This window comes from Microcaecilia unicolor, chromosome 13 (assembly GCF_901765095.1).
Source record: "Microcaecilia unicolor chromosome 13, aMicUni1.1, whole genome shotgun sequence".
NCBI lineage: Eukaryota > Metazoa > Chordata > Amphibia > Gymnophiona > Siphonopidae > Microcaecilia > Microcaecilia unicolor.
Genome location: NC_044043.1, coordinates 59,953,237 through 59,979,060, shown reverse-complemented (window position 1 = coordinate 59,979,060; position 25,824 = coordinate 59,953,237). Strand labels below are relative to the sequence as shown.

At 46.3% G+C, this 25,824-nt stretch overlaps 1 protein-coding gene across 1 annotated transcript in view; it reads right to left on the bottom strand.

Annotated features, from left to right (window-relative positions):
* The window catches only part of ALDOC (aldolase, fructose-bisphosphate C), a 32,758-nt gene extending 7,232 nt beyond the window's left edge, over window positions 1-25,526 (bottom strand). Inside the window, exons 1-7 of the mRNA XM_030222462.1 lie at window positions 25,443-25,526; window positions 10,916-11,034; window positions 9,103-9,314; window positions 7,712-7,766; window positions 6,878-7,038; window positions 2,943-3,026; window positions 2,322-2,496 (exon numbers count right to left, since the gene is read on the bottom strand). Coding sequence (XP_030078322.1) covers window positions 2,322-2,496; window positions 2,943-3,026; window positions 6,878-7,038; window positions 7,712-7,766; window positions 9,103-9,314; window positions 10,916-11,027 — 799 coding nt within the window. The 5' untranslated portion in view covers window positions 11,028-11,034; window positions 25,443-25,526. The remainder of the gene's footprint in view (window positions 1-2,321; window positions 2,497-2,942; window positions 3,027-6,877; window positions 7,039-7,711; window positions 7,767-9,102; window positions 9,315-10,915; window positions 11,035-25,442) is intronic.
* Window positions 25,527-25,824: the final 298 nt, after the last annotated feature.

The window sequence follows — 25,824 nt, the reverse complement described above, 5'->3', positions numbered from 1 at the left end:
GAGGGGAGATATGATAGAAGTGTATAAAATAATGAGTGGAATGGATCGGGTGGATGTGAAGCGACTGTTCACGCTATCCAAAAATACTAGGACTAGAGGGCATGAGTTGAAGCTACAGTGTGGTAAATTTAAAACGAATCGGAGAAAATTTTTCTTCACCCAACGTGTAATTAGACTCTGGAATTCGTTGCCGGAGAACGTGGTACGGGCGGTTAGCTTGACGGAGTTTAAAAAGGGGTTAGATAGATTCCTAAAGGACAAGTCCATAGACCGCTATTAAATGGACTTGGAAAAATTCCGCATTTTTAGGTATAACTTGTCTGGAATGTTTTTACGTTTGGGGAGCGTGCCAGGTGCCCTTGACCTGGATTGGCCACTGTCCACTCCTCCAGCTCTCTCTGATGCACTTCCTGTTAAACAGGAAGTGCATCAGAGAGAGCCGGAGGACACGGCAAAGGGGAGTGGGAACGGAGCTGCCTGTGAGAATGAATGGCAGGCAGTGAGGCAGCGCTGACGGCGACGGGTGAAGATAAGAATGCTTTAGGGAGTCAGGGACCGAGGCAGCATACTGGCTGGTAGAGGTGAGAGAGGGAGGTGGGAAATGTTGGGGGGAGATGCATGGGGAGAGAGAGGGAGAAATGCTGGATGTGAAGGAGGACGGAGGGACAGATGCACAGCAAGAGAAAAGGGGAAATGTTGAACATGGATATGGGAGGGAGGGAGACAGAGAGAGAGAGATGCTGTATGGGGATGGGAGGGATGCTATAAGGGGAAGGAAGAGGAAGAAAGAGATAGATGTTGGGCCCAGGGTGCAAGGAAAGGAGATACTGAGAGTGATCTGGGCAGTGGGAGAGAAGGAGGGAAGAGAGGTTGTACATGGGGATGGATGAGAGGGAGGGATAGATATACACTAGAGGGGAAAGAGAAAAAGAGGGAGATTGTGGATCCAGGGACAGAAGGGAGTGAGGAGAAATGCTGGATATGGATGGAGGGAAAATGGCTGAATTTAAGGGCTGGATTGAAACACTTTGAGGGCAGATGTTTAAAGTGGAGAAAGGATAGGGACAGGGCTACAGGTGGTAGACAGGACACAGGAGGATGGTGGACATGGTGAGAGAAAAATATCAAATGGAAAGAAGACACTGCATAAAACAGAAGACACTGGGACCAAAGCGAATAGAAAAACTAAATGATCAGACAACAAAGGTAGAAAAAAGTATTTTATTCAGAATTTATTAACTGGAATATGTCAGCTTTTGGAAATATGCATTTGTGATGTTTTGCATGTAAGTTTCAATTTTTCTAGTATTGCTGGTGCTGAGTCTGACTTCTTGAGGTAACTTTCCAGTTCAGTATTTTGCCTTATCTGTTGTGTCATGTGTTTTTCATGTGTGATCAAGGTGCAGTATTCTGCTAGCGTGTAGTATTTTCAGCCCTTTTTGGTATTTTTTTTTGTTTCACTAGGTTGTGCACTGGTGTTTTAGAGCCCGGTGTAATTACAGTGCTGCCTTTCCACGCATAAGGTTGTAGCTCGTCCTGTCCTTGGAATTAGTACTGTTATGGTTTGGTAAGGTTATGAGTGTGTTTTTGCACAAGTTTGTGTATAGTGTTTTGCAGTGGAGAAATTGTGTATTGGCCTTGCTGAGGTGGCACCAAATCATCAGAAAGGGTTTTAGAGCCTAAATCATGACACACTACCTCTTGAAGGATCTACATATAGTCGTTTATAAAAGGAGCTCATTGTGAACACTTTCCAACCTAAAAGGGTGTTTTGTGGCTCTACATGAGAATTGTGATATTATGATCCCTTGTTTCATATTGTTGACAGTCTGCATTTTCCGTATGGGTGGTATATTGGTTTATTAGGGTCTGCCCAGTGTTATGGTACAGTAAGGTTTATGACTGTGTTTTTGCACAATTTTGTGCATAGTGTTTTGCAGTGGAGCAATTGTGGTTAGTACATGCTTTGAGCAACCACTTTATTCCTTGATATATGATACATATTTAATATCTAAATTTAATAAAAGGTATTAATTGTGACTTATTTTTACTTATTTTTTCTGTGTTGTCAGACAATTATAGATGTAAGCCCCGCCCCCTTTAGCCTCCCCAAACAGTTGGGCCACCGACCGCCTATGTCTGTGAACATCTTGCTTGGACAGACAGCAGACTGATCTGTGAGCTACCGATTTTGGGCTATATGGTCATTTTCTTACTCTTCACCCTCTACCAATTAGTAACCAGAGATGGTCTCTGCTGAGAACCAGCTTCCATGACACTGAACAGAACAGCTGCTCATGTCCCACCCACTGCATATATACCTGGCACAGCAGGGGGGACGGTGCGGCGCAGTGCTGTCACTGTTGCCATTGCGATCTCCTCAGCACTATATTTAATAGTGCAGGCATGACCAGCTGTCACCATGTTGGGCTTCAGCAAAGTCCCCTCCAGGTAGATATGGTGGTCGCTAAGGGCCTTGTACACAGCAGCCAGAACCTAGGAGCAACACAAAGGAGGCCTCAGAAACCACATACTTTTCTGACACATTTTGACACAGCCAGAACAGGCCTTAATCTTCTCTGGGCCTGAAAGCAGGGATGTAGAGCTGTCACCTCTAGGACTGGAGGACACAGAGGATGATCAAAAGAATACAGAGCTCATCCCCTTTAGAACCAAAGGGCTTGGGATGGACACAAAGATAAAGCCTGCCATCTCTAGAACTGGTGGGCCGAGGAACAGATTACAATGACTCAGACTTTCCAATGTAAGTCATCAATTAAGGTTCCAAGGCTAGTAGATCACTATTAACAAAGTTATTTAGGGGTCATCCCAAAAATCCATTTTACAATGGACAGTCTGGCTAGCCTTCCAAGAATTGGATGGAAATGGATTTCTTTTTGTGTTATGTATTTAGAGCTGGAAATCCTGGTACTGCCACTCACCTTCTCAGTCACATACTGGCATCGTTTCAGGTCATGGTCACCATCTGGCAGAATCTCTGGCTCCACAATGGGCACAATGCCATTCTAAAGAGAAAATGCACCGATGAGACTAGGGGACACTCTGTGAAACATGAGACAATTAGAACATTAGATTTTAAACTGACCTACAAGAGAAAGGGGAAAGCAGAACATGAAATATGCTTATGGTCTGACCCTGTATGGCACAGATACATAAGCAAAGGCCCATCGAGACCAGTATCCTGCCTCGGACAGTGGCCAATACAAGTCACAAGGAACCAGCGGGATCCCAAAAAGTAGGCCCATTTCTTATTGCTCATCCTGAGATAAGAAGTGGTTTTTCCAGGACTACACAGTTAATAAAGGCCTATGGATTTTTCCTCCAGGAACTTGTATATATCCTTTTTAAATCTAGCTATGCTAACTGCCTTGACTACATCTCAGAAACAAATCCTACAACTTAATTGTATGTTTAGTGAGAAAAATTAGGGCTGCATTTTTTCAAGTTTTAATCGTGATTAATCTTGCAATTAAAGGACCAATCTCTCTCATCCCTGTCATTGCCAGGAATCTCTCTCTCCCTCCCTTCCATCTCCAGGTCTATTATCTATTTCTCTCTTTCTTCTCTCCCTCCCTCTCCTCCACTCCCGATATCAAACATCTCTCCCTCTCTCTTCTTCCTGTTGTGCATCTCCTTCTCTGTCCCCTCCACTACTGGGTCCAACATTGCTCCCCATCCATCCTATCCTTTCTCCCACTGTCCAGCATCCCTCTCTTCCCACCACCCCCAGTGTTCAGTCCAGCATATCCCTATCTCTCTCAATCTTATGATACATATATACTGCTTGCATCCTTTACCTCTGACCCATCCTGCCCATGCGGAGAAAGTCGTCTCAGAGGGGGTAGGAAGCCGAACCACAGGCAGAGAAAGAGGAGTGGAGGGAGAGATGCCGGGGGGGGGGGGGGGGGGGGGGGTGAGAAAGGGAGAGATGAGAGTGAGGGAGTGATGCTGGGAGGAGATCATGCAGGAGACACTGCAATTAATTTTTTAATCATGACTAATAAAGTGTTGATCTCCAATTTATTTTAAATGTGCTACTTATTAATTTAATGAACTGTCTCCTTATCTTAGTACAATTTGAAAGGGTAAATAACCATTCCCTATTTATCCATTATACCCTACTCATGATTTTATAAACCTCTATCGTATCTCCTCTCAGCATCTCTTCTCCATGTTGGACCCTATCTTGTTTAGCTTTTCTTCATTAGAATGTCATTTAATATTTTCATGTTAGTTACCCTTTGCTATATCTTTCCTAGCTCGGATATACCTTATTTGAGATTGGTTGACCAAAATTATGCACTGTAGAGGTGTGGAGACCATAAAAGTTTTCTTTTGTTTCTTGTGTTATTTACGTGAATTTCCTTTGTTTGGTTTTCATTTCAGAGTAGTATTGTAAATAGTGCAGTCTTTCCAAAGAGTCTGCACTATGTACAACATAGGAAACCTCCCCAAGGTCCAGGGTGAATTTTCCTGTCATTTTAGACTACAAACAACATGAAACCACATGGGAAATGTTTCAAATGAATGCACATTCCTAGCTCACAGTACTCAAGGTGTGATCACATCATGGACTGACATAGAGGAGTTACAATATTCTCTATTTTATTCTCTCTTTTCCAAAAAATTCCTATTTGCTCTTTTGACTACCACCACAAAGAAAGTTGAGGACATCTATGTATTGTCTGCAGTGACTCCAAGATCCTTTTCCTAGGCAGCGAGACCTAATATGGAACCCAACAGCATCGTGTACCTACAGTTAGGATTATTTTGTCCCTTCTCCGCATTATATTTCATGTGCCATTTAGACACCCACTCTTCTAGTTTTGCCAGATGGTCTTGCAACTCCTCACAATCTGCTCATGATTTAATATCCTTGAATAATTTTGTGTCATTGACAAATTTCATCATTTCACTTGTCACTTCCTTTTCTTGATTCTTTTTAAATGTTAAAAAAAAAATACCATCACAGTCCCAGTACATATCCCTGGAGTTCTCCACTGAATTATTTTGCCCTTGGTCTTACATGCACCAAAGAATGTATCAGAAGTGATCTATCTCTAAAGGCACAAACTGTGAAACGATTTATGAGCTTTCTTATACTGACGCTATTATTTTCTGTGTGTAACATCCCCAACTGCCCTACCCAGGGAAGCACCTTATCATGTCACGCAAGGAAGCAGGGCCGTACCTAGGGTCTCTGGCGCCCCCCTGCAGACTATCAGTTGGCGGCGTCCCTCCCCCCCCCCCCCCCCCCCGTGAAAATGATCGCTCACCACTTGCCACACTGACAGGAATTGTCAGCAATATTCTTAGAAACAAATTGCTATACATTGCAAAATAAGATAGCAGATGTAAATTCTCAAAGTGGACATATCCCAAACACTAAAATGAAAATAAAATGATTTTTTTCTACCTTTGTTGTCTGGCGACTTTCTTTTTCTGATCATGCTGGCCCAGTATCTGATTCTGCTGCTATCTGTCCTCTTAACTCCGTTTCCAGGGCTTCCTTTCCATTTATTTCTTTCCTTTCCTCCTTTCTTCTTCATTTCTGGTCCTCAGCTTCTGCCTATTTTCTTCATCCATGTGCAGTTTTTCTCCTCTCTTCCTTTCCCCTCATTTCATCTCCTTCATCTCTCTTCCCTCCCCTCTATGTCCAGCAATTTCTCCTCTCTCCCTGAGCCCTGCCCTCCCATCCATGGCTCCTCTGTCCCCTGCCCCCTCCATTCATCCTTTTCCAGCAATTCCCCTCTCTCCTTGAGCCCTGCCCTCCCAATCCATGCCCATCCATGCTCCTCTGTCCCCTGCCCCCTCCATTCATCCTTTTCCAGCAGTTCCCCTCTCTCCCTGAGCCCTGCCCTCCCATCCATGCACCTCTGTCCCCTGCCCCCTCCATTCATCCTTTTCCAGCAGTTCCCCTCTCTCCCTGAGCCCTGCCCTCCCAATCCATGCTCCTCTGTCCCCTGCCCCCTCCATTAATCCCTGTCCAGCAATTCCCCTCTCTCCCTGAGCCCTGCCCTCCCAATCCATGCCCATCCATGCTCCTGTCCCCTGCCCCCTCCATTCATCCTTTTCCAGCAATTCCCCTCTCTCCCTGAGCCCTGCCCCTCCCATCCATGCTCCTCTGTCACCCTCCATTAATCCCTATCCAGCAATTCCCCTCTCTCCCTTCCATGACCCCCCCTCGCATCCATGCTCCTCTCTCTCCTCTCGCTCCCATGTCCCATCATGTCCCAGTTGGCCTGGCCCGCCCTCTTCTCCCCTCCCCCTTCGCATCCATGCTCTCGTCTCTCCCCTGCCCTCCCACTCCCATTGTTCAACTGCCCGCCCTCTTCTCTCCCCCCCCCCCCCCCAACATCCCTTTTCTTTTTTTTTCTTTTTAAATTTACCTCCATGGCGGTTCCGGCAGCGCAGTGTCAGTGAAGGAGGTGGCGCTCCCGACGTCTCTAGCCTTCCCTTCGCTGTGTTCCGCCTTCTTCTGACGTCAAGGAAATGATGTCAGAAGAAGGCGGAACACAGCGAAGGGAAGGCTAGAGACGTCGGGAGCGCCGCCTCCTTCACTGACGCTGCGCTGCCGGAACCGCCACGGAGGTAAATTTAAAAAGGAAAAAAAAGGAAAGGGATGTGGGGGAGAAGAGGGCAGGAAGTTGAACAATGGGAGCGGGAGGGTGAGCGAGGTGAGCATGGTGCGGCGGCGCCCCCCAGAGGGAAGCGCCCCCCTGCCAAGCTTACCTCGCTTACTGTGTTGGCATGGCCCTGCAAGGAAGTAGCTGCTGCTCTCTCAGTGCAGAAAGGGAAGAAATCTTTTTCATGAACCCTGACCCAGACACTTACCAACTGGCACTTGTAGGCTCACCTGCTGGCAGATGCTGGCATAGCGGGCCAGTACATTGGCATTCTCCAAAATGGCAAGAGATGAGGGAGTGTTTTCACTAATCTTCAATACACAGCGCCACTTAGCAAAGTCAGCTCCATCTTTTTTGTACTGGGCACAACGTTCAGATAATCCATCCAGTCCTACTCAAGAAAAAGATCCATGAAAAAGGAATTGAACATTCATGAAATGTCCATCAGAGAATATCAAGCACGATCAATTCTTTCACTCAACAGTACATGTAATAATATTAACTTTCACCTACATTAAGGTATTTAACTATCCATTAAACATCCATCCAATGGGACAGTGAACATCAATACCACAAAGTATAAACTTTCTAAATGTTACTGTGCCTCTGGGAGCGGAGGAATAGCCTAATGGTTAGTACTGTTGGCTGAAAATTTGGAGAACTGGATTCAGTTCCCGCTGTGCAAGTCACTTATCCCTTCATTGTCCCTGGTAAAAAAAAAACCCCAAAAAACAAACAAAAAACACCTTAGACTGTGAGCCCACTAAAGGACACAAAGTACTTGCATATAATGGATATAACTGTTTTGGCTGTACCACAGAAAGGCAGTATATCAATCAAAACCATGATTCTTGACCCTTTAGATCCACCCTGAAACATTTGTTTCAAGAGCTACCAAAATCCATCCTACTGTGACTCAAACATTCAACAGATATTAATGGGAAGATACAAAGAGGCTACACGTAGTCACATGCAGCTTGCCCAGCCATTGGTGTCTTCAGCCCTTCTCCATACAGCCACCTGGCCAGCAGCACTCATGGCTGAAAGAAGTCCAATTGCTGTACCTTGAGTTGTGGTTTCGCCATCTGTTCCAGCTAGAGGGACAACACCTTTATCTACCTGGAACGGAAAAGAGGATGCTGTACATATTACTTGGAAGGAAACTGAACTGCTACAAGCCTTCAACCAGGAGTGCCAGAGCCTGTCTGGTCTGTGGCTGCATAGTTCTGCTCAACTGTTTCCCTTCCCAGACTCGAGCAGTGTCTTTTATGATAAAGTTACTCCAGTACAAAGGAAAGTTTATTCTCACCCCTGTAAAGTGGAAATTTCACTCAATTAACTCTGATCAACCTCTGCTCCCTAACTACCTATTAGAAACCTTTGCACAAGCACATTCTCTAGTGTAGAGTTAGATTTTGAATCTCTTCTGAGGTGGCTGTGTTCCAGCACTGTGAAACACTCAGCAGGACCATGATAAACCGCATGCTATCTGCACAGCTTTAATCCAAGCAGAGTGTGCCAGAACTAGAAGACCGTCTCTGAAAAAACAACTTTACAAACCATTTTTTTGTTTTAAGAGTATATCCTTCGCAACCACTGGGTCAGTCTGTCACTCCTCTCCTCCACTCCACGTCCTTGGGGTTTGGCCGTCACTGTGTGTGTGTGTGTGCGGGGGGGGGGGGGGGGGGGGGGGGGTTGGACAGCCTGAACTGTTCCTCCTACAGGAACGGCCAAGTTTCAAGGAACTGGAGTGGAGTGGCAGACTGACCTAGTGGGTGGTGGGAGGCGGGGCTGGTGGTTGGGAGGCGGGGATAGTGCTCGGCAGACTTATACAGTCTGTGCCCTGAAAAGGTACAAATCAAGGTAAGGTATACACAAAAAGTAGCACATGTGAGTTTATCTTGTTGGGCAGACTGGATGGACCATGCAGGTCTTTTTCTGCCGTCATCTACTATGCTCATGTCCTTTAAGAGAGAAGCACCACCATCAAAGACAGGAGCTCAGCCAGGTTCACTCTAAGGCTACAGGGCTCAGGAACGGCAGTGACTGTGTATTCAGCTGATATAGTCTGTACCCAAGAAAATGTTAATTTGATGCCATTGATCCTGCTTTATTCTTAGCAAAGAACATAATTCCCACCCCTTCTCCGACCATTGCCATCTACTGATTATCAAGCATTCCACCCACAAACAACTGTATCACATAAGTTCTTGGTATTTCAAAAAGATTTTATCCCTCACCCCAAGACCAATCATCAAGAAACCCCTTCCCCACTACCTCTGCCCCCAGAGAATTAACTCAGTTCATCTGCCATCATCCTGATCACCAGCCTTGTGAACACAACAGCTAAAAACAGGCTTTGTGCAACAAGAAAAATTTAACCTAGATTTACCACTGTAGGAGGTATAGAAGGTCCTCACTGCCTCCCTGACCTGCACAGCCCCTAGCTCTGTACCTTGATTCCTACAACAATGCCTTTATCCTTGATCATTTTCACAAAGTTGGTCCCACAGTCTCCTTTCTGATACATAGTTTCATGGAAGAAGATGACGCCACCAATGCATTTCTTGACCCGGTCGTCAGCACTGAAGAGGATTTGGCGGTACAGGCGCCGGTTCTCCTCTGTGTTCTCCACACCAATCTGACTCAGGCGCTTAGCCATGCTCCCTGGAAATCACACGGATAGAAGGCAGGTGAGAATCTTTGGGTGTGCACTTTTGTATTGTTTCTGTTTGTCAAAGTGTGTGTTGTTAAACAATATGAAACTAAACAAATGAAAAACAAAAAGAAAACAAAACAATATGAAAAAAAAAATACATTTTCTGCTTGCACCCTCCTACAGATTTGTTTTGGGATAAGGACAGGCTTTCCTAGGGAGAGACTGCAGAGGTTGCCGACGGCTGGAATGAGGAGTTACCACACTATGAGACTAATACGCTGAAGTGCGCTTAGGCTCTGTTAGTGTGGCTTTAGTATAGAAGTTTGTGGGTGCAGGATGCAGAAAGGGATTTGGCACACCAACTAACCCTGTGCTAATTCACTATTCAGCACAGGCAGAATGGCACAGAGGATCTATAACTTTGTCCTGGCTTTGGAATACAGGTTGATCTGAGGTAAAGGACCTTGGATTCCTGACTCCTCCAACCCCTAAAATAATCCCCCAATTCCCCCCCCACCACACCCAATAAGACCAAAAACAAACTCAATGGTGGTTTAGTGGACCCCAACATCCTCCCCTCATCATGTCTGACCCCCCTCGCTTCCCCATACTTGGAAGATGGGAAGCAGGAGCGATGCCCACTCACTCCTGCTCTTTCACCATCATCTTGCAAAATAACAGCACCTGACCCTGCGTTGTGAATTGCAGAAATGCACAGAACAGGGTCAGTCTTCTAAATAAGGGCATTTTTGCCATATTTGGCAGACTCTGTGTGGGGTCAGGTGCTGTCATTTTGCAAGATAGCAGAACGAAAGCAGAAGTGAGTGGCATTGTTCCTGACTCCTATCTTTAAGGTGTGTGGGGAGGGGTCCACTAGATCACCATTATGTTTTGGGGGGGAAGGGGTCATCACCACCAGGGATTTTTTTTTTTGGGGGGGGGGGGGGGGGGGGGATGCTGGCAGGTGGGTTTGGGAGGGGGGGGGGAAGAGGACGGGCCCGGGAATCTAGCAGGATTTTTTTTTTCTCTACTCTCCCTTCCTTTCAGTGCATGAGCCAGTCCCTGCTTATACACTGACAGGAAAGGAGACGTTTGCAGAAAATGGCTGCGTATTACAGCTGCAGTGTATGCAACTCTTTTCTGGCAATGCACCTCTTTTAACACACCAGTAATTTGCATGCTATTTGCTTGGTGCATTGGGAAGCTAAAAGTTTGCATTAGGAAGCTGAGGTGCTAAACATCAGTGCACAGCTCACACACAAGTTTACTGCATCGGCCCCTGTTTTAGCAAAGAAATAAAGAAAAACTAGAGACCACCTGGGGTTTCTAACACTCCACTAAGAAGTAAATTCTGTCCTTCTTTCCCCCCCCCCCCCCACCCCCTCACAGACTGCTTCTCTATAGCTTAAGACAACTTCTTGGGGATTGGCAGTTTTATTGCTCTTTCCTGAGAAGACTCAAGAGCACTGTTACTTTCCAAGGAATTGGGGAACCCATTTCACCATTCCCTAGCTATGCTCTATTCAATCCACTGGTCAATCTAGAAAGACTAAATTAGCCTTAGACATAGCCAGAGCAATGTTCTGAGGACTGCTCATGTGTCACTTACCCACAGATTCATCGGCAGCAAGGATCCCTTTCCCGGGGGCAACAATCCGCTGGGCAATATCTGCCAACTCTTTCTTCTGCTGTGCAGAGAGTGCTGGGTACTGGTGCGTCATCTTTTCTCTGGAGCAATGAGAAAGAAAAGAGTTAGATCAAGGGTGGGCAACCTTTGTATATAGAGGGTCACATGAATGTCAGTACTATCCTTAGTGGACCAGACCATTGATTAATGTCAGGACCAGAAATGCACAGAGCTCCATAGGATCACCTGTGAAATAACAAACTGCAATATTTAAAATTGCCAAAACTCTGGTTAATGATGTTTTCTGTGTATGTGTATACCTCTCATGGTCTTGCAGGCTGGATAAAACTCAATGGTGGGCCACAGGTTGTCCTGGTTTGCCCACACCCGACATCTATACTCACCCTCTTCTAGAAGGTGGCTTGTTCTGACAATTGGCAATTGACTCATATATCGCCTTCAAATCCAACTCTTGATTTTATAGACTTGTATCATATCACCTCAAAGCTATCTCTTCTGCACACCTCTCCCACAGCCCCCCAGTGCACCCTTAAGATGGGATGCAGGAGAGATGTCCACTCACTCCCGCCTTTATGTTGCCATCTTAAAAAAAATGGTGGCACCTGACCCCCATGTGGTGCATCCTGGGACACATTGCATATAATCAGTCTGCCAAATAAGGGAACTATTTGCCTTATTTGGTGACGGGTAGTAATTCACTTTTATCGAAGGAAAGCTGTTCCATCCTCTTTATCATTCTGGCTATCCTTCTCTGTTATTTTTGCAATTCTGCTATACTTTTTTTTTTTTTTTTGAGATGGGGTGACTAGACGTACACACAGTGCTCAGGGCATGGTTGCACCTTGGATCAATACAGAGCCATTACATTATTCTCCATCCTTTTCTGAATAATTCCTAGCATGTTTTTAAATCACTATTGTACAGCGAGCTTGAATTTCAAATGTACTGTCCAGTGGTGCAGTGAATGGGATCTGAAGTGATCAGCTGCTTTCTTACTCCCTCTCATTAGGATGCCCTAAATTTAATCTCTGCCCCATCACCAGGAACACTTCTACCATTAAGCTACCTAAGGTAGTTACCTCAGGTGGCAGATTTTTGGGGGTGGCAGCACACTGTAAGAACACCAGGCACTGAATTTAGCTCTAACAGTTTTTCACTTACTCCACCTGGCCCAATATCAGAAGTGCTTAAGCATGTATTATCTCTTGCTGCCATGGGCCAAGTCTTCTGATAAGAACCGTATTACATTACATTACAATTATTTCAGTGTGGCTTACAATCAAACAATAGGGCATAACCCTAGAACATACAACACAATTAGTCTCATAAAACAGTAGCTATTCATGAAAGATCATTCAAAAGATCTTATAATTAGGCTCATGGCGTATATTCTTTGGTAGCCTGCAAATAGGTGGGAAAATGTGGGATACAAATGTAACAAATAAATAAATAAATTTTATGCAAGAAATCAAGTACTCTTAAATACTTCTGCTGGTGCTGGGATGGAACGTGTGACTGGAAAGCAATATGGTCTGTGTCCCAAAAATTGCAAAGACCTGTAAATGACAGCAGATAAAGACCTGTACGGTCCATCCAGTCTGCCCAACAAGATAAACTCATTTTACATGGTATGTGATACTTTATATGTATATCCAAGTTTGATTTTCCTTGCCTTTCTCAGGGCACAGACCGTAGAAGTTTGCCCAGTACTGTTCTTGTACTAAGTTCTCAAGCTAACATCGAAGCCCCTTAAAATTTACACTCCAGCCCATCCCTATCTATTCAGTCACGATCAAGGCGTAGACCATAGAAATCTGCCCAGCTCCTGTTTTGTTTACAATTACCAGCGTCACCACCCAATCTCCGCTAAGATTCCGCGGAACCATTCCTTCTAAACAGGATTCCTTTGTGTTTATCCCACGCATGTTTGAATTCCATTACCGTTTTCATCTCCACTACCTCCCGCGGGAGGGCATTCCACATATCCACCACCCTCTCCGTGAAAAAAATACTTCCTGACATTAGTCCTGAGTCTGCCCCCCTGCAACCTCAATTCATGTCCTCTAGTTCTACCACCTTCCCGTCTTCAGAAAAGGTTCGTTTGCGGATTAATACCTTTCAAATATTTGAACATCTGTATCATATCACCCCTGTTTCTTTCCTCCAAGGTATACATGTTCATGTCAGCAAGTCTCTCCTTGTACGGTTTGCAACGCAAATCCCATACCATTTTCGTAGCTTTTCTTTGCACCGCTTCCAGTCTTTTTCCATCTTTAGCATGATACGGCCTCCAAAACTGAACACAATACTCCAAGTGGGGCCTCACCAACGACTTGTAGAAGGGCATCAACACCTCCTTTCTTCTGCCGGTTTTGCCCCTCTCTACGCAGCCTAGCATCCTTCTGGCCATGGCCGTCGCCTTGTTGCATTGTTTCTTCACCTTCAGATCCTCCGACACCAGCACCCCAAGGTCTCTCTCCTGAGTCGAGCTTACTAATCTTTCCCCTCCTATCCGGTATCTCTCTTTTGGGTTTCTGCACCCCAAGTGCATCACTCTACACTTCTTGGCATTAAATTCTACCACAATAGGGGATATTTATTCAAATCAGAGTACTCACACGTCACAATGTATTATAAATGTTTACAATACATTAAATTCTAACTGCCAGACCCTCGACCATTCTTCTAACATTTGGAAATCCCTTCTCATCGTTTCTACTCCCACCAGGCTATCCACTCTATTAGCTATTTTCGTGTCATCCGCAAAAAGGCACACCTTCCCTTCCAACCCTTCAGCAATATCTCCCACAAATATATTAAACAGAATAGGCCCCAGCACCGACCCCTAAGGAACTCCACTGCTCACCTTCCTTTCCTCCGAGCGGATTCCATTTACCACCACCCTCTGCCACCTGTCGGTCAACCAGTTTCTTATCCAATTCACCACTTTTGGTCCTAAGTTCAACCCTTTCAGCTTATTCACGAGTCTTCTGTGGGGGACCGTATCAAAGGCTTTGCTGAAGTCCAAGTAGATTACATCTAGCGCACGTCCCTCATCCAGTTCTTTGGTCACCCTGTCAAAAAAAGTCAATAAGATTCATTTGGCAGGATTTTCCTTTGGTACAGCCATGTTGCCTCTGGTCCTGTAACCCGTCAGTTTCTAGAAAGTTAACTATCCTTTCTTTCAGCAGCAACTCCATTATTTTTCCTACCACCGACGTGAGACTCACCGGTCTGTAGTTTCCCACTTCTTCCCTGTCTCCACTTTTGTGAGGAGGGACCACATCCGCTCGTCTCCAATCTTGCGGAACCTCTCCCGTCTCTAAAGATCTATTAAATAAATCTTTAAGAGGTCCTGCCAGGACCTCTCTGAGCTCCTTCAGTATCCTGGGATGTATCCCATCTGGCCCCATAGCTTTGTTCACCTTCAGATTCTCCAGCTGTATATAAACTCTTTCTTCCATAAATGGCACAGTATCCACTCCATTTCCAGACGTTCCCTCAGCAGCCAACTGCGGTCCTTCTCAAGGATTTTTCTCCGTGAACACCATAAGTACATAAGTAATGCCACACTGGGAAAAGACCAAGGGTCCATCGAGCCCAGCATCCTGTCCACGACAGTGGCCAATCCAGGCCAAGGGCACCTGGCAAGCTTCCCGAAGAGAAATAATTGTTTAGCACGTACGCTTTATCTTCATCACTCTCCACATAGCCATTCTCATTATCTTTCAGTCTCGCAATTCCATTCCTATCTCTTCTCCTTTCTCCAATATATCTGAAAAAGGTCTTGTCACCTCTCTTTTTTCTTTGTTACATTTATACCCCGCGCTTTCCCACTCATGGCAGGCTCAATGCGGCTTACACGGGGCAATGGAGGGTTAAGTGCCTTGCCCAGAGTCACAAGGAGCTGCCTGTGCCTGAAGTGGGAATTGAACTCAGTTCCTCAGTTCCCCAGGACCAAAGTCCACCACCCTAACCACTAGGCCACTCCTCCACTCTTTACATCTTTAGCCATTTTTGCTTTCGCTAGCCGTATTTCCCTTCTTTCAGTTTAATCCGATAATCTTTTCCATGATCCTCTCGTTGCGTTCTTTTGTATTTCTTGAACAAAGCCTCTTTTGCTCTTATTTTTTCTGCTACTTGTTTGGAGAACCATATATGCTTCCTGCTTCTCTTGTTTTTGTTTACTTTCCTCACAAAAAGATCAGTCACCATATTTATAGCAGCCTTTAGCTTGGACCACTGTTTGTCCACTTCTCCTATGCCTTCCCACGCCAACTGCTCCTTCTTCAGGTATTCCCCCATTTTATCAAAATCAGTACGTCTGAAATCCAGTACTTTGAGTTTTGTGCGTTCACACTCCACCTTCGCCCTTATATCAAACCATACGGTGTGATGATCACTATTACATAGGTGGGCACCCACCCGGATATCGGAAACACTACCTCCATTAGTGCGCACTAGATCCAGCATCGACCCTTCCCTCGTGGATTCCGTCACCATTTGTTTGAGCAAGGCACTTTGACAGGCATCCACAATCTCCCGACTTCTTTCTGATTCCGCAGACGGGACGTTCCAATCCACGTCAGACAAATTGAAATCTCCCAACAGTAGCACCTCCCCTTTCATACCAATCTTTTGAATATCTTCTATCAGATCCTTGTCTAACTTCTCCGTTTGCGCAGGAAGTCTGTAGATAACTCACGTGTGGATACAGGTTCCGTCTTCTCTTTCCAGGACGATCCATAAAGCTTCTTCTTTTCCCCAGCTTCCCCACATTTCAGCTGCTCTGATATTCTCTCTCACATACAGAGCCACTCCTCCACCTCTTCGGCCCTCTCTATTCTTCTAAAAAGATTATAGCCTGGTACGGTCACATCCCATTCATGAGAATCATTGAACCACATCTCCGTAATAGCAACAATATCCAAGTTTTCTTCAAACTTCAGGGCTTGCAAGTCTTGAACCTTTTTACTTAGACTATGAGCATTTGTGCACATAGTTTTCCATATGCTTAGTGAGTTTGGGTGGTTTTTTATATTTACATGGCCTTTCCTTCTGCCATCATGTTTATTCTGGGGGTGACTTTCTGAAATCCCGTTTCCTTTTGTCACCCCCACCCTCTAGTTTAAATGTCTAGAAACATACTGTCTGAATTTCTCCCCAAGGATCATTTTTCCCATCACAGAAAGATGTAGCCCATCATTACAGTACAGCCTGTTATTTTTCCACGTATTACCCCATTCTCCTATGTATCTGAAACCTTCTTCTTTACACCAAGACTCAAGCCACTTATTGAATTCCTCTGCTTTGCGTAGTCTTTCCTCTCTTCTAGAACACTCTCTGTGCTGTAAACTTGCTATTGTTGGCCAGGTCATTTGTCCCCAGGTGAATTAACATCATCAGCGTTAGAAGCCTCGCTCTCTTCTCGGATCACTTTCACAATTTGGTCTGTATATCTTGTAGCTGATCAAGCATGAGGATTTTATACCACATTCATATCATAGGCTATATGAGTGCAGGCACTGTATCTCAATGAGGAGACATCTTAAAGTTGAATTTAGTGAGTAAAATGTTGTTAGGAATATTGTTGGTTTAATTATGAATAGATATTGAATGTGGTTGTTGGGCAGACTGGACGGACCATTTATGTCTTTATCTGCCATCATTTACTATGTAACTATATAATACCAGGAGGCAGCACAGAAAAAATGATAAGAGTTCAGTACAGTGTATCGTGCTTACCTCCTCCCAGCCCCCAGCCTGAATAAATGTTTTATTTGCCTACATGGGATGAAAGGGGAAAAGAGAGGAGGGGAAATGCAAGTGTGGTGTAGGTAAAATGTGGGTAGGAGAAGATAGCATAGAGTGGGAGCGTTCCCCCTGAACCCCACAGTGCACCCTTGACAGCTCCCACCCTCTGCACCACCTACTTCACCCTACAATGAACTCAGTACCCCACTCCCGCATCCCAGACATACGCACAAATCCATTCCCAGGCACGACATCCCTTCTGTACCCTTGACACACATACACAAAACCCCTGCTTCCCCCACCTTAGATATCTCACATCTACAGTGGACTCTTCCCACATATCCCCCCCCTAGTTTCCCCGATACTACCAACCACCCATATAGACCCCTCCCCCAGACAACCACCCACATACCACCTCTAGTCCCCTACCCTGACCTGAGGGATCGATGCAGTAAGCCTGGATTAGAGCCATGATTTGACACTTAGGACTAGATTCAGTAAATGGCACCATTAAAAAATCAGTGTGGAGCGCTATTCTATAAATGGTGCTCTGAGTTGCATGACATTTACACAATAGCGCTTAGAAGTGATTTCCACACCAAACTTTGGGCAGCAACAGGATTTACATCAACTTAAACCTGGTGTAAATCCTGGTACGTAAGCGAGGCATGGATCCCCAGTATTCAGTAATAGTGGGTGGAACTTTATTGAATGCCCCTGACCCACCCAAGCCCCTCCCATGGCCACACCCCTTCTGAGTTATGAGCTATAAGATTTGTGCATGGATTTTTATAAAATAGCCCTTAGCAAGATGCATGCCCAAATAGTACATTAATACCAATGATTGTGCTAATTGGCTCATTAGCCAATTTAGTTGTGCACGCATCTCTGGATAGCGTGCAATTTTGCATGCATACATTTGCATACCATTTATAGAATCCGGGGGTTAGTACACAGCTTCCTAACACAAGTCTAATGCAAAATTTTAGTTCCCCAATGACTTATGCAAATAAACTACTGCTTTGTTAAAAACCATGCACTGTCAGAAGAAAACAGTTCACACCACTGGGGTAATATGAAGCCATTTGATGTACTGAAGATTAAAACATCTTCCTTACTATCAGTGCATGAACAGAGATTAGGAAAAAAAATGACCAGGCCACTGGACTCCACACCCCCCTCTGCTCACTCTCAACCCCTACCCCCTCCTATACCTATAGCAAAGTCTAATGGACCTCGCTCCCCTCCCCCAGACCCCCACTTCCCCTGTGCACCCTTAAGATGGGAGGCACAAAAGATGTCCAACTCACTCCTGCCTTTATGTTGCCATCTTAAAAAATGGTGGCACCTGACCCCATGTGGTGCATGATCCTGGGACACATTGCATAGGGTCAGTCTAAGGGTATTATTTGCTTTATTTACTGATGGGTAATAATTCACTTATTTGGCAGACTGAACCTATGTGGTGCATCCTAGGATCCTATTTTTCAAGTTGGTGATGTAAAGGCAGGAGCGAATGAGCATTGCTCCTGCCTTCCATGTTAACAGTGCCGGAAGAGGGGGGGGGGGGGTCAAGAGGGTTCACAGGAGGGGAGTGTGTTCACTAGGCCACTACTACTTTTGTTTTGGCTGTCGGGGGTGGGTGGGGTGGAAAGGTGTTGGGGGTACTGCCATTTGTGGGGGTCAGTTGCTGTGGGGTCCACGAGTCTTCAGTCGTGAGTGGGCATCTCTACTACCGTTTCTGTGCTGCATCTTTGTGCCAGGCCTCCGATTTTAGTGCATTTCTTTCATTTAGGAGTAATATCTAGTGATCGCATGCATTTGCATGCTTCCTGTGCTAAGCTTTAGTGATGAAAATCAGTGTAAAACCACTGCACATTATTTTTCCTGCATCAAGAAGTAGGATGTGTATGTGAAAATCCAGTGGCGTACCAAGGGGGGGGAGCGGTGGGGGCGGTCCGCCCCGGGTGTCAGTGGGTGGGGGGTGCTCCGTTGCTGACTGCAGTCAGCCCTCTCCATCCTGTGCCTTTAAAAAAAAATCTGAAAAGCAGCATGGTAGGCAGCGCTTCGTGTCTGCCCTGCCTGCTTGTAAAAGAAAACCCCGGCAAAACCTCCTCGTCAACGTCACGACATCGCATCGGGTCTTCCCTCACTGGGTCCCGCCCTCGCGGGGGGCGGGACCCAGTGAAGGAATACCCGACGCGACGTCGTGACGTCGACAAGGAGATTTGCCGCTTTCTTTTACAAGCAGGCAGGGCAGACACGAAGCGCTGCCTGCCATGCTGCTTTTCAGATTTTTTTTTAAAGCCCCAGATGGAGGCAGGAGACGAGGGCTGTCGTCGAAGGTGGTAGGTGGGTCGAGTTGGGGGGGGGCTTAGATGGGCGAGGACTGGGGAGAAGGGTTTCAGATGGGAGAAGGGGACTGGAGAGGGGGGCCTCAGATGGGAGAAGAGGGGAGAAGGGGACTGGGCTGGGGAGAAGGGGGTGGGGTTCTCAGATGGGAGAAGGGGACGTGGGGAGGGGGGTCTCAGATGGGAGGAGGGGACTGGGCTGGGGAGAAGGGGGTGGGGGTCTCAGATGGGAGAAGGGGACTGGAGAGGGGGGCCTCAGATGGGAGAAGGGGACTGGAGAGGGGGGCCTCAGATGGGAGAAGGGGACGTGGGGAGGGGGGTCTCAGATGGGAGAAGAGGGGAAAAGGGGACTGGGCTGGGGAGAAGGGGGTGGGGGTCTCAGATGGGAGAAGGGGACGTGGGTCTCGATGGGAGAAGGGGACTGGGGTGGGGAGGGGGTCTCAGATGGGAGAAGGGGACTGGGGTGGGGAGGGGGATCTCAGATGAGAGAAGAGGGGAGAAGGGGACGGGTGGGGAGAAGGGGGGTGGGGAAGGGGCCATGCGAGAAAATGGGAGCCATGCCTGGGGCTGGTGGGAAAATGGGCTGAAAAGGGGTCCCTAATGCAAGGCATGTGGATGAAGGGGGCTGGAACTGGGGGCTGAAAAGGAGGGTAGGTGGGATAAGGGGGCTAGTACTGGAACTGGGGGCCGAAAAGGGCTGGGGCTGAAACTGCGGACTGGTGGGATAGTGGGGCTGAAAAGGGGGAGCAAGTGGGAGATGTGGGCTGGGGCTAGAACTAGGGGCAGGTGGGATAAGAAGGCTGGAACTGGGGACTGAAAAAAGGGGCAGAGAGAGAGAGAGAGGGGACAGACGATGGATGGATGGATGGGGGGGAAAGGGAGGGCAGACCCTTAATGGATGGGGGGGTGAGGGAGGGCAGAAAGTGAATGGAAGGGGGGAGAGAGAGGGCAGACAGTGAATGGAAGGGGCAGGGAGAGAGGGCAGACATTGGATGGAGGGGACAGCAGAGAGGGCAGACACTAGATGGCAGAGAAAGAACGAAGACAGATGCTGGATGGAAGGAAGACAGTGAAAAGATGATGAGGAAAGCAGAAACCAGAGACAACAAACTGTAAATAAAATATATATTTTTTTTTTTTTTTTTTTTGCTTTAGGATAAAGTAGTATTGTAGCTGTGTTAATAAATGTTTATAATAGAACATGTAAATAAGGTAATCTTTTTATTGGACTAATTTTAATACATTTTGACTAACTTTTGGAGAACAAAACCCCCTCCTCAGGTCAGGTTAGGACACTGTAACACACTATACTGTATTGACCTGAGGAAGAAGGTTTTGGCCTCTGACAATTAAATGTATTAGTCCAATAAAATGGTATTTTATTTTCTATATTTGTTTTATTTCTATTTGTTAATTTGTAAAGTGGTGATTGGTATTTGTTAGTTTTTTTCCAAATTTACATCTGCTGTCTTTATATTTTGCACAGTACTAGGGGGCATTTTCTGTTTCTGTGGTGTTGCATTGTATGCAGAGTCTGGCATCGGGGGTTCAGTTTAATTTTTGTCTAAATAGAAAGTTTATGATTACTTATTCTATAGTGGATTAGGGTGTATCTGTGTTTGTGAAAAAGACATGACTTTCATCAGTTGGCATTGACTGTGCAGGATTGACAATCTGTACTATCTGTCTGTTTTCGTTTTACAATAGGTGAATTGATGTTCTAGTGTTCACTGTAGTGTTTAAGATGCTTTCCTTTTCCTTGTGTGACTCGTACAAATTACTGCTTATGGTATGGTAGAATTGCTCTATAGGTCCTGAGTGTTTTGTATTCTCGGTATGCCTAGTACTGGATTTTAGAGGGGGGTGTTAAAAAATGACCGGCCCCGGGTGTCAACTACCCTAGGTACGCCACTGTGAAAATCAAAAGTAAACAGCTGTGCTAATGGAATACCACTGTGAGACCCCCCCCCCCTTCCAAAGAGTGGGTGGGGCACCATCTCATTCCTTGCCTCAGGCAACAGTCTGCCTAGCACCTCCCCCCCCCCCACCCCCAGGGAAGGTTCCTGAATCCTGACCCTTCCCCAGATCTTGCAAGATAGGGAGGGCAGGGTGGGCAGCAGAGTGACAGTGCACCTCTGCACCATCTGCTGCCCAGAACACTATTTCCTCCTCCTCTCATGTAATAAAACTACATGGGGAGAGGGAGAGCAACAGCAGAGAGAAGGCTCAAAGCTCTTTCCATTGTACCTTCATTACAAACCTAGGAAACCAGTGCCATGGTGTTATGTAATTATGATGGCTGAATCCAGCTCTGGGTAACAAACACAAAGCACAGGCTTTACTTTAGTGCTGCTGCCAAGCCCTCCCTCCACCTTCCTTCTCCAAGCTTCAGGGCCATCACAAAAGAATGTTCTAGTACTGTATGTTTTCTCCTAGTTTGGAAAGGAGATTTATCTATTTACCTGTCTAATCTGTCAGATTAGGCAAATACGTCTTATTCTTTTCAAAACAAATTAAAAACTTTTCTTCTTATTGGGAATATACTTGAATTTTAAACAATAATGAATAACTGCATAGTTACATTACTTCCCAATAGAATTTGGTTGGTTTCTTATTACTGTACGCTGCCTTGGGCTGTGAGTGATTTGGCAGGATATAAATAAGAGCAATAGAATAAAATATGGTGACAAACTCATGTCAGGATTCTTAAAGCCAAAGTGTGGGTAGAAATAAATATTCATGGAAGCCTATGCACATATCCAAACGTGCTTATGAGCAACCTGTACCGAGAAGGTGTTTCCCTTTCAAAGAGTCTGCCAAAGTATAGGATAGAAAGAAACCAGCTCCAGATCTCCATGCTGCTATAAAGACCATTTAATGTCATCAGTAAAGCATAAACCTGCACTGACTGACCAGTCATGGGTGTAGGAGGCATAACTTTAGTTTCTGCTATATGTGAATACTAGTAAAAAAGGCCCGTTTCTGACACAAATGAAACGGGCGCTAGCAAGGTTTTCCTTGGAGTGTGTATGTTTGGGAGAGTATGTGAGAGTGACTGTTTGAGAGTCAGAGTGAAAGTGTGAGTGTGTGAGAGAGAGAGTGAGTCTGGGTGTGAGTGTGTTTGTGAGAGAGTGTGTGTGAGAATGAGAGTGTGTGTATGTGAGACACAGTGTGAGAGAGTGTGTGTGTGTCTGGGCAACAGAGAGAGTGTGTGTGTGAGACACAGATTCTCTGTGAGAGTGAGTGTATGACACCAAGCGAGTGTGTGAGTGACTGTGTGGCACATAGAGAGTGAATGTGATACTGTGTGAGACAGTGTGTGAGAGTGAGAGTCAGAAAGACATTGTATATGAGAGAGAGAGTGTGAGCCGTGCCCTTCCAATCCATGGCCATCTGTCCCCTGCCCCCTCCATTCATCCTTTTCCAGCAATTCCCCTCTGTCCCTGAGCCCTGCCCTCCCAATCCATGCCCATCCATGCTCCTCTGTCACCTGGCCCCTCCATTTTTCCCTATCCAGCATTTCCCCTCTCTGCCTGAGGCCTGCTCTGCAATCCATATCCATCCATGCCCATCTGTCCCCTCCATTCATCCCTATCCAGCAATTCCCCTCTCCCTGAGTCCTGCCCTTCCAATCCATGCCCATCCATGCTCCTCTGTCACCTGGCCCCTCCATTTTTCCCTATCCAGCATTTCCCCTCTCTGCCTGAGGCCTGCTCTGCAATCCATATCCATCCATGCCCATCTGTCCCCTCCATTCATCCCTATCCAGCAATTCCCCTCTCCCTGAGTCCTGCCCTTCCAATCCATGCCCATCCATGCTCATCTGTCACCTGGCCCCTCCATTTTTCCCTATCCAGCAATTTCCCTCTCTCCCTGAGTCCTGCCCTCCCAATCCATGCCCATCCATACTCCTCTGTCCCCTGCCCCCTCCATTCATCCATTTCCAGTAATTCCCCTCTCTCCCTGTGCCCTGCCCTCCTAATCCATACCCATCCATACTCCTCTGTCCCCTGCAGCCTCCATTCATCCTTTTCCAGCAAGTCCCCTCTCGCCCTTCCATGACCCCCGCCCCCCCCCTCGCATCCATGCTACTCTCTCTGCCATGTCCCAGCCTGGGCCGCCCTCTTCTCCCTCCCCCCCCCCCCCTTCGCATCCATGCATCCCTTTTTTTTATTCTTTTTAACTTTACCTCCGTGGCGGTTCGTGCAGCGAAGCGTCAGGGAAGGAGGCGGCGCTCCCGACGTCTAGGTAGACGTCGGGAGCGCCGCCTCCTTCCCTGACGCTTCGCTTCCGGATTTGTTTGTTTAGACGCGAGGGCGGGACAGAGACGGCTTGCTGGCTTCACAACACGAACGCCACGAACCCACGAACCCCACGAACCCTTTCAGAACGTTGTCCTCATTAGAACGTTCACGGTGCGTTTTATTATATTAGATGTTCAGTCCCAGGCTCTCCAAGCAGGAGGCACTGCAGGGAATGGTGCAAGAACGCAGACTAGGGATCCCACAGTTTCTGTAGTCCCAGCCTCTCCCAGTGAGAGGCACTGTTAGGTATTGTGGAGAAGTAGCTGAAAATGCTTGGTACACGTTAAAACGTCAGGAGGGATTTTAGACCACGTAGGTACTTGAGACACAATCAAGTGAGAGATCTGAATTTGATTCCTGAAATTTGGAAGCAGCTACAGTGAGCTGCATCATGTCCTCATTCTAATAAGGTTATTAGTGGTGAGTACCGGAAGCCCCTCACCAAGACTCCCCCAGTGGAAGAAGGTTTAAGAGGTAACTCTTGCAGGGTTGCAGGCAGCTCAGTCATTCCTATCACATCAGCTGAAGCACAATTAGACTCCCCCTTACTGGTATGATCTTTCTTCTTTTCAGCCTTTGCCAGTTAAAGCTGAATAAGAAAACAATTAATTCTTTTGCCATTTAGCAACTTGAGCCTTTTATAATTAACCCTATCTCAGGAAGGAATAAAAATTTAACCACAGCCCTTCCATCTATGTGTCACAAGTGCATAGGTTAGAGCAATTCCAGAACATTCTTCCCTGAATGACCTTCTCTCTGCAGCCTTGACAGCCTGCGCAGATGGAGGAAGGCAAACTTCAAACTGCTCCTGTTATGTTCGTAACATATCCAATCTTTCCGTCTGCACTAAAAATGGCAAAATTTATGCATGCACCATTATAAATCCACAAGTTACTTTTTGTGGGTAACAAAACCACAGGACCCAAGATGAACACTGTAGCTGTTTTCATATACTGAGAAAGGCCACCAAAGATGGCTCCAGTGTTCTCCAAATGCCGGAGACACCATGTCTGTAATAGGTATCAGATGAAAATATATACATTTTTTCTGTTGCATTTCAGAAAGAGGATTTGGCTCATCAGGAATCCTCTTGTTTTTACTGTAAAATGATGGCAACACATAAAAACCCATATTATCCCCTCAGTTTCCTCTAAATATGCTAATTAGAGCTATCTCTGGAAGTGTATGATAAAACCTAAGATAAATTTTCTTACTTCAGTATCTCTCTTCCACCAGTATTTCTCTTCCAGGCTGTACTTTGCGATAGAAAAGAACTTGACCCTGAAATTGTCTGAGCAACATTTCCTCTATTTTTCTAATTAATGTTCCCTATTCCCTATCACAGTAAACTCTTCAGTTGTTGCTCTGGGACTGGTTCAGATTGGTATGTGATCCAAATGCTGGTACTGAACTTGCTCCCATCCCCCCACGGCTAATATGACCACCCTATCCCTTGCGCCTCCTCCCCCTCTCCTCCAAAGCATGGCAACTACACCGATAGATATCATAGAAGCAGAGCCCTGAAGAGTCCCTTGTAGAGTAAGGGGAAGAACACAGAAATAGGCACCTTTTACAAAACGGTCAAATAAAATTCCCTCGGAAATAAACCTTTGAACCTTCCAAAAAGGTAAGGAATGAATATAGAGTAGAATGAAAAAGTGGTGCAAAATGGACAGATGGGAACTGAAAAGTAAGGGAAGATGGGCAGGTGAGGGGAGAAGAACAAAGGATAAAGAAGGTGAGAGGATGGATCCTGGGCTAAAAACGGGAAGGAAAAGGAGCACCGAGAAAAGAAGGGTGAGGGCGAATGGCTAAGAGAAGGGGGCGAGCAGAACGCATGAAAGGGAAAGGACAGGTCGGTAACGAGAAGGGTGGGATGGAGGGAGGGAGAGCTAACACTAAAAGATTCTGCTAATCCCCCACGATCCTCCCTTCTGCTGCCCCCAACTCTCCATCTTACAATACGAGAAGTTAGGACGAGGCTCCGCATCTCCCCTGCATGCTGCTGGAGGGAAGCAAGAAGCCCCCCCCCCCCCCCCCCCCCAAGGCTCCCCTTCTCCCAGATCTGTCTCGTCTCACCTTATTTTGGACAAGCTGCCCTTAGCCTCTGTCGCTCGCGTCGTCCCCAAACCTCCGACTGACTGCCGCAGAGCGACGTGACTCTCAAAGCCCAGTGCGGAGGGTTGGGCTATGACGTCATGAATATATTTCCTCTCAAGCACCCTCAAGGGCGGTGTGATGTCACGAGTCAATTCCTTCTATTGAGCGTCATCTCATAATTATTAATGCTGGTGACGCAAGGGGCTTCAACGGACGACGACCATAAAAGCATCCGGAGAATTTGCCAAGCTGTAGCTGCCCAAGGATACAGAAGCTGGAGATTTCTCGAAGAGAGCTGTAGCAGGTTGCGACCCCTGCACAGAAACCATAGACTTTTGTACACGGTGTGATCCCACGCTAA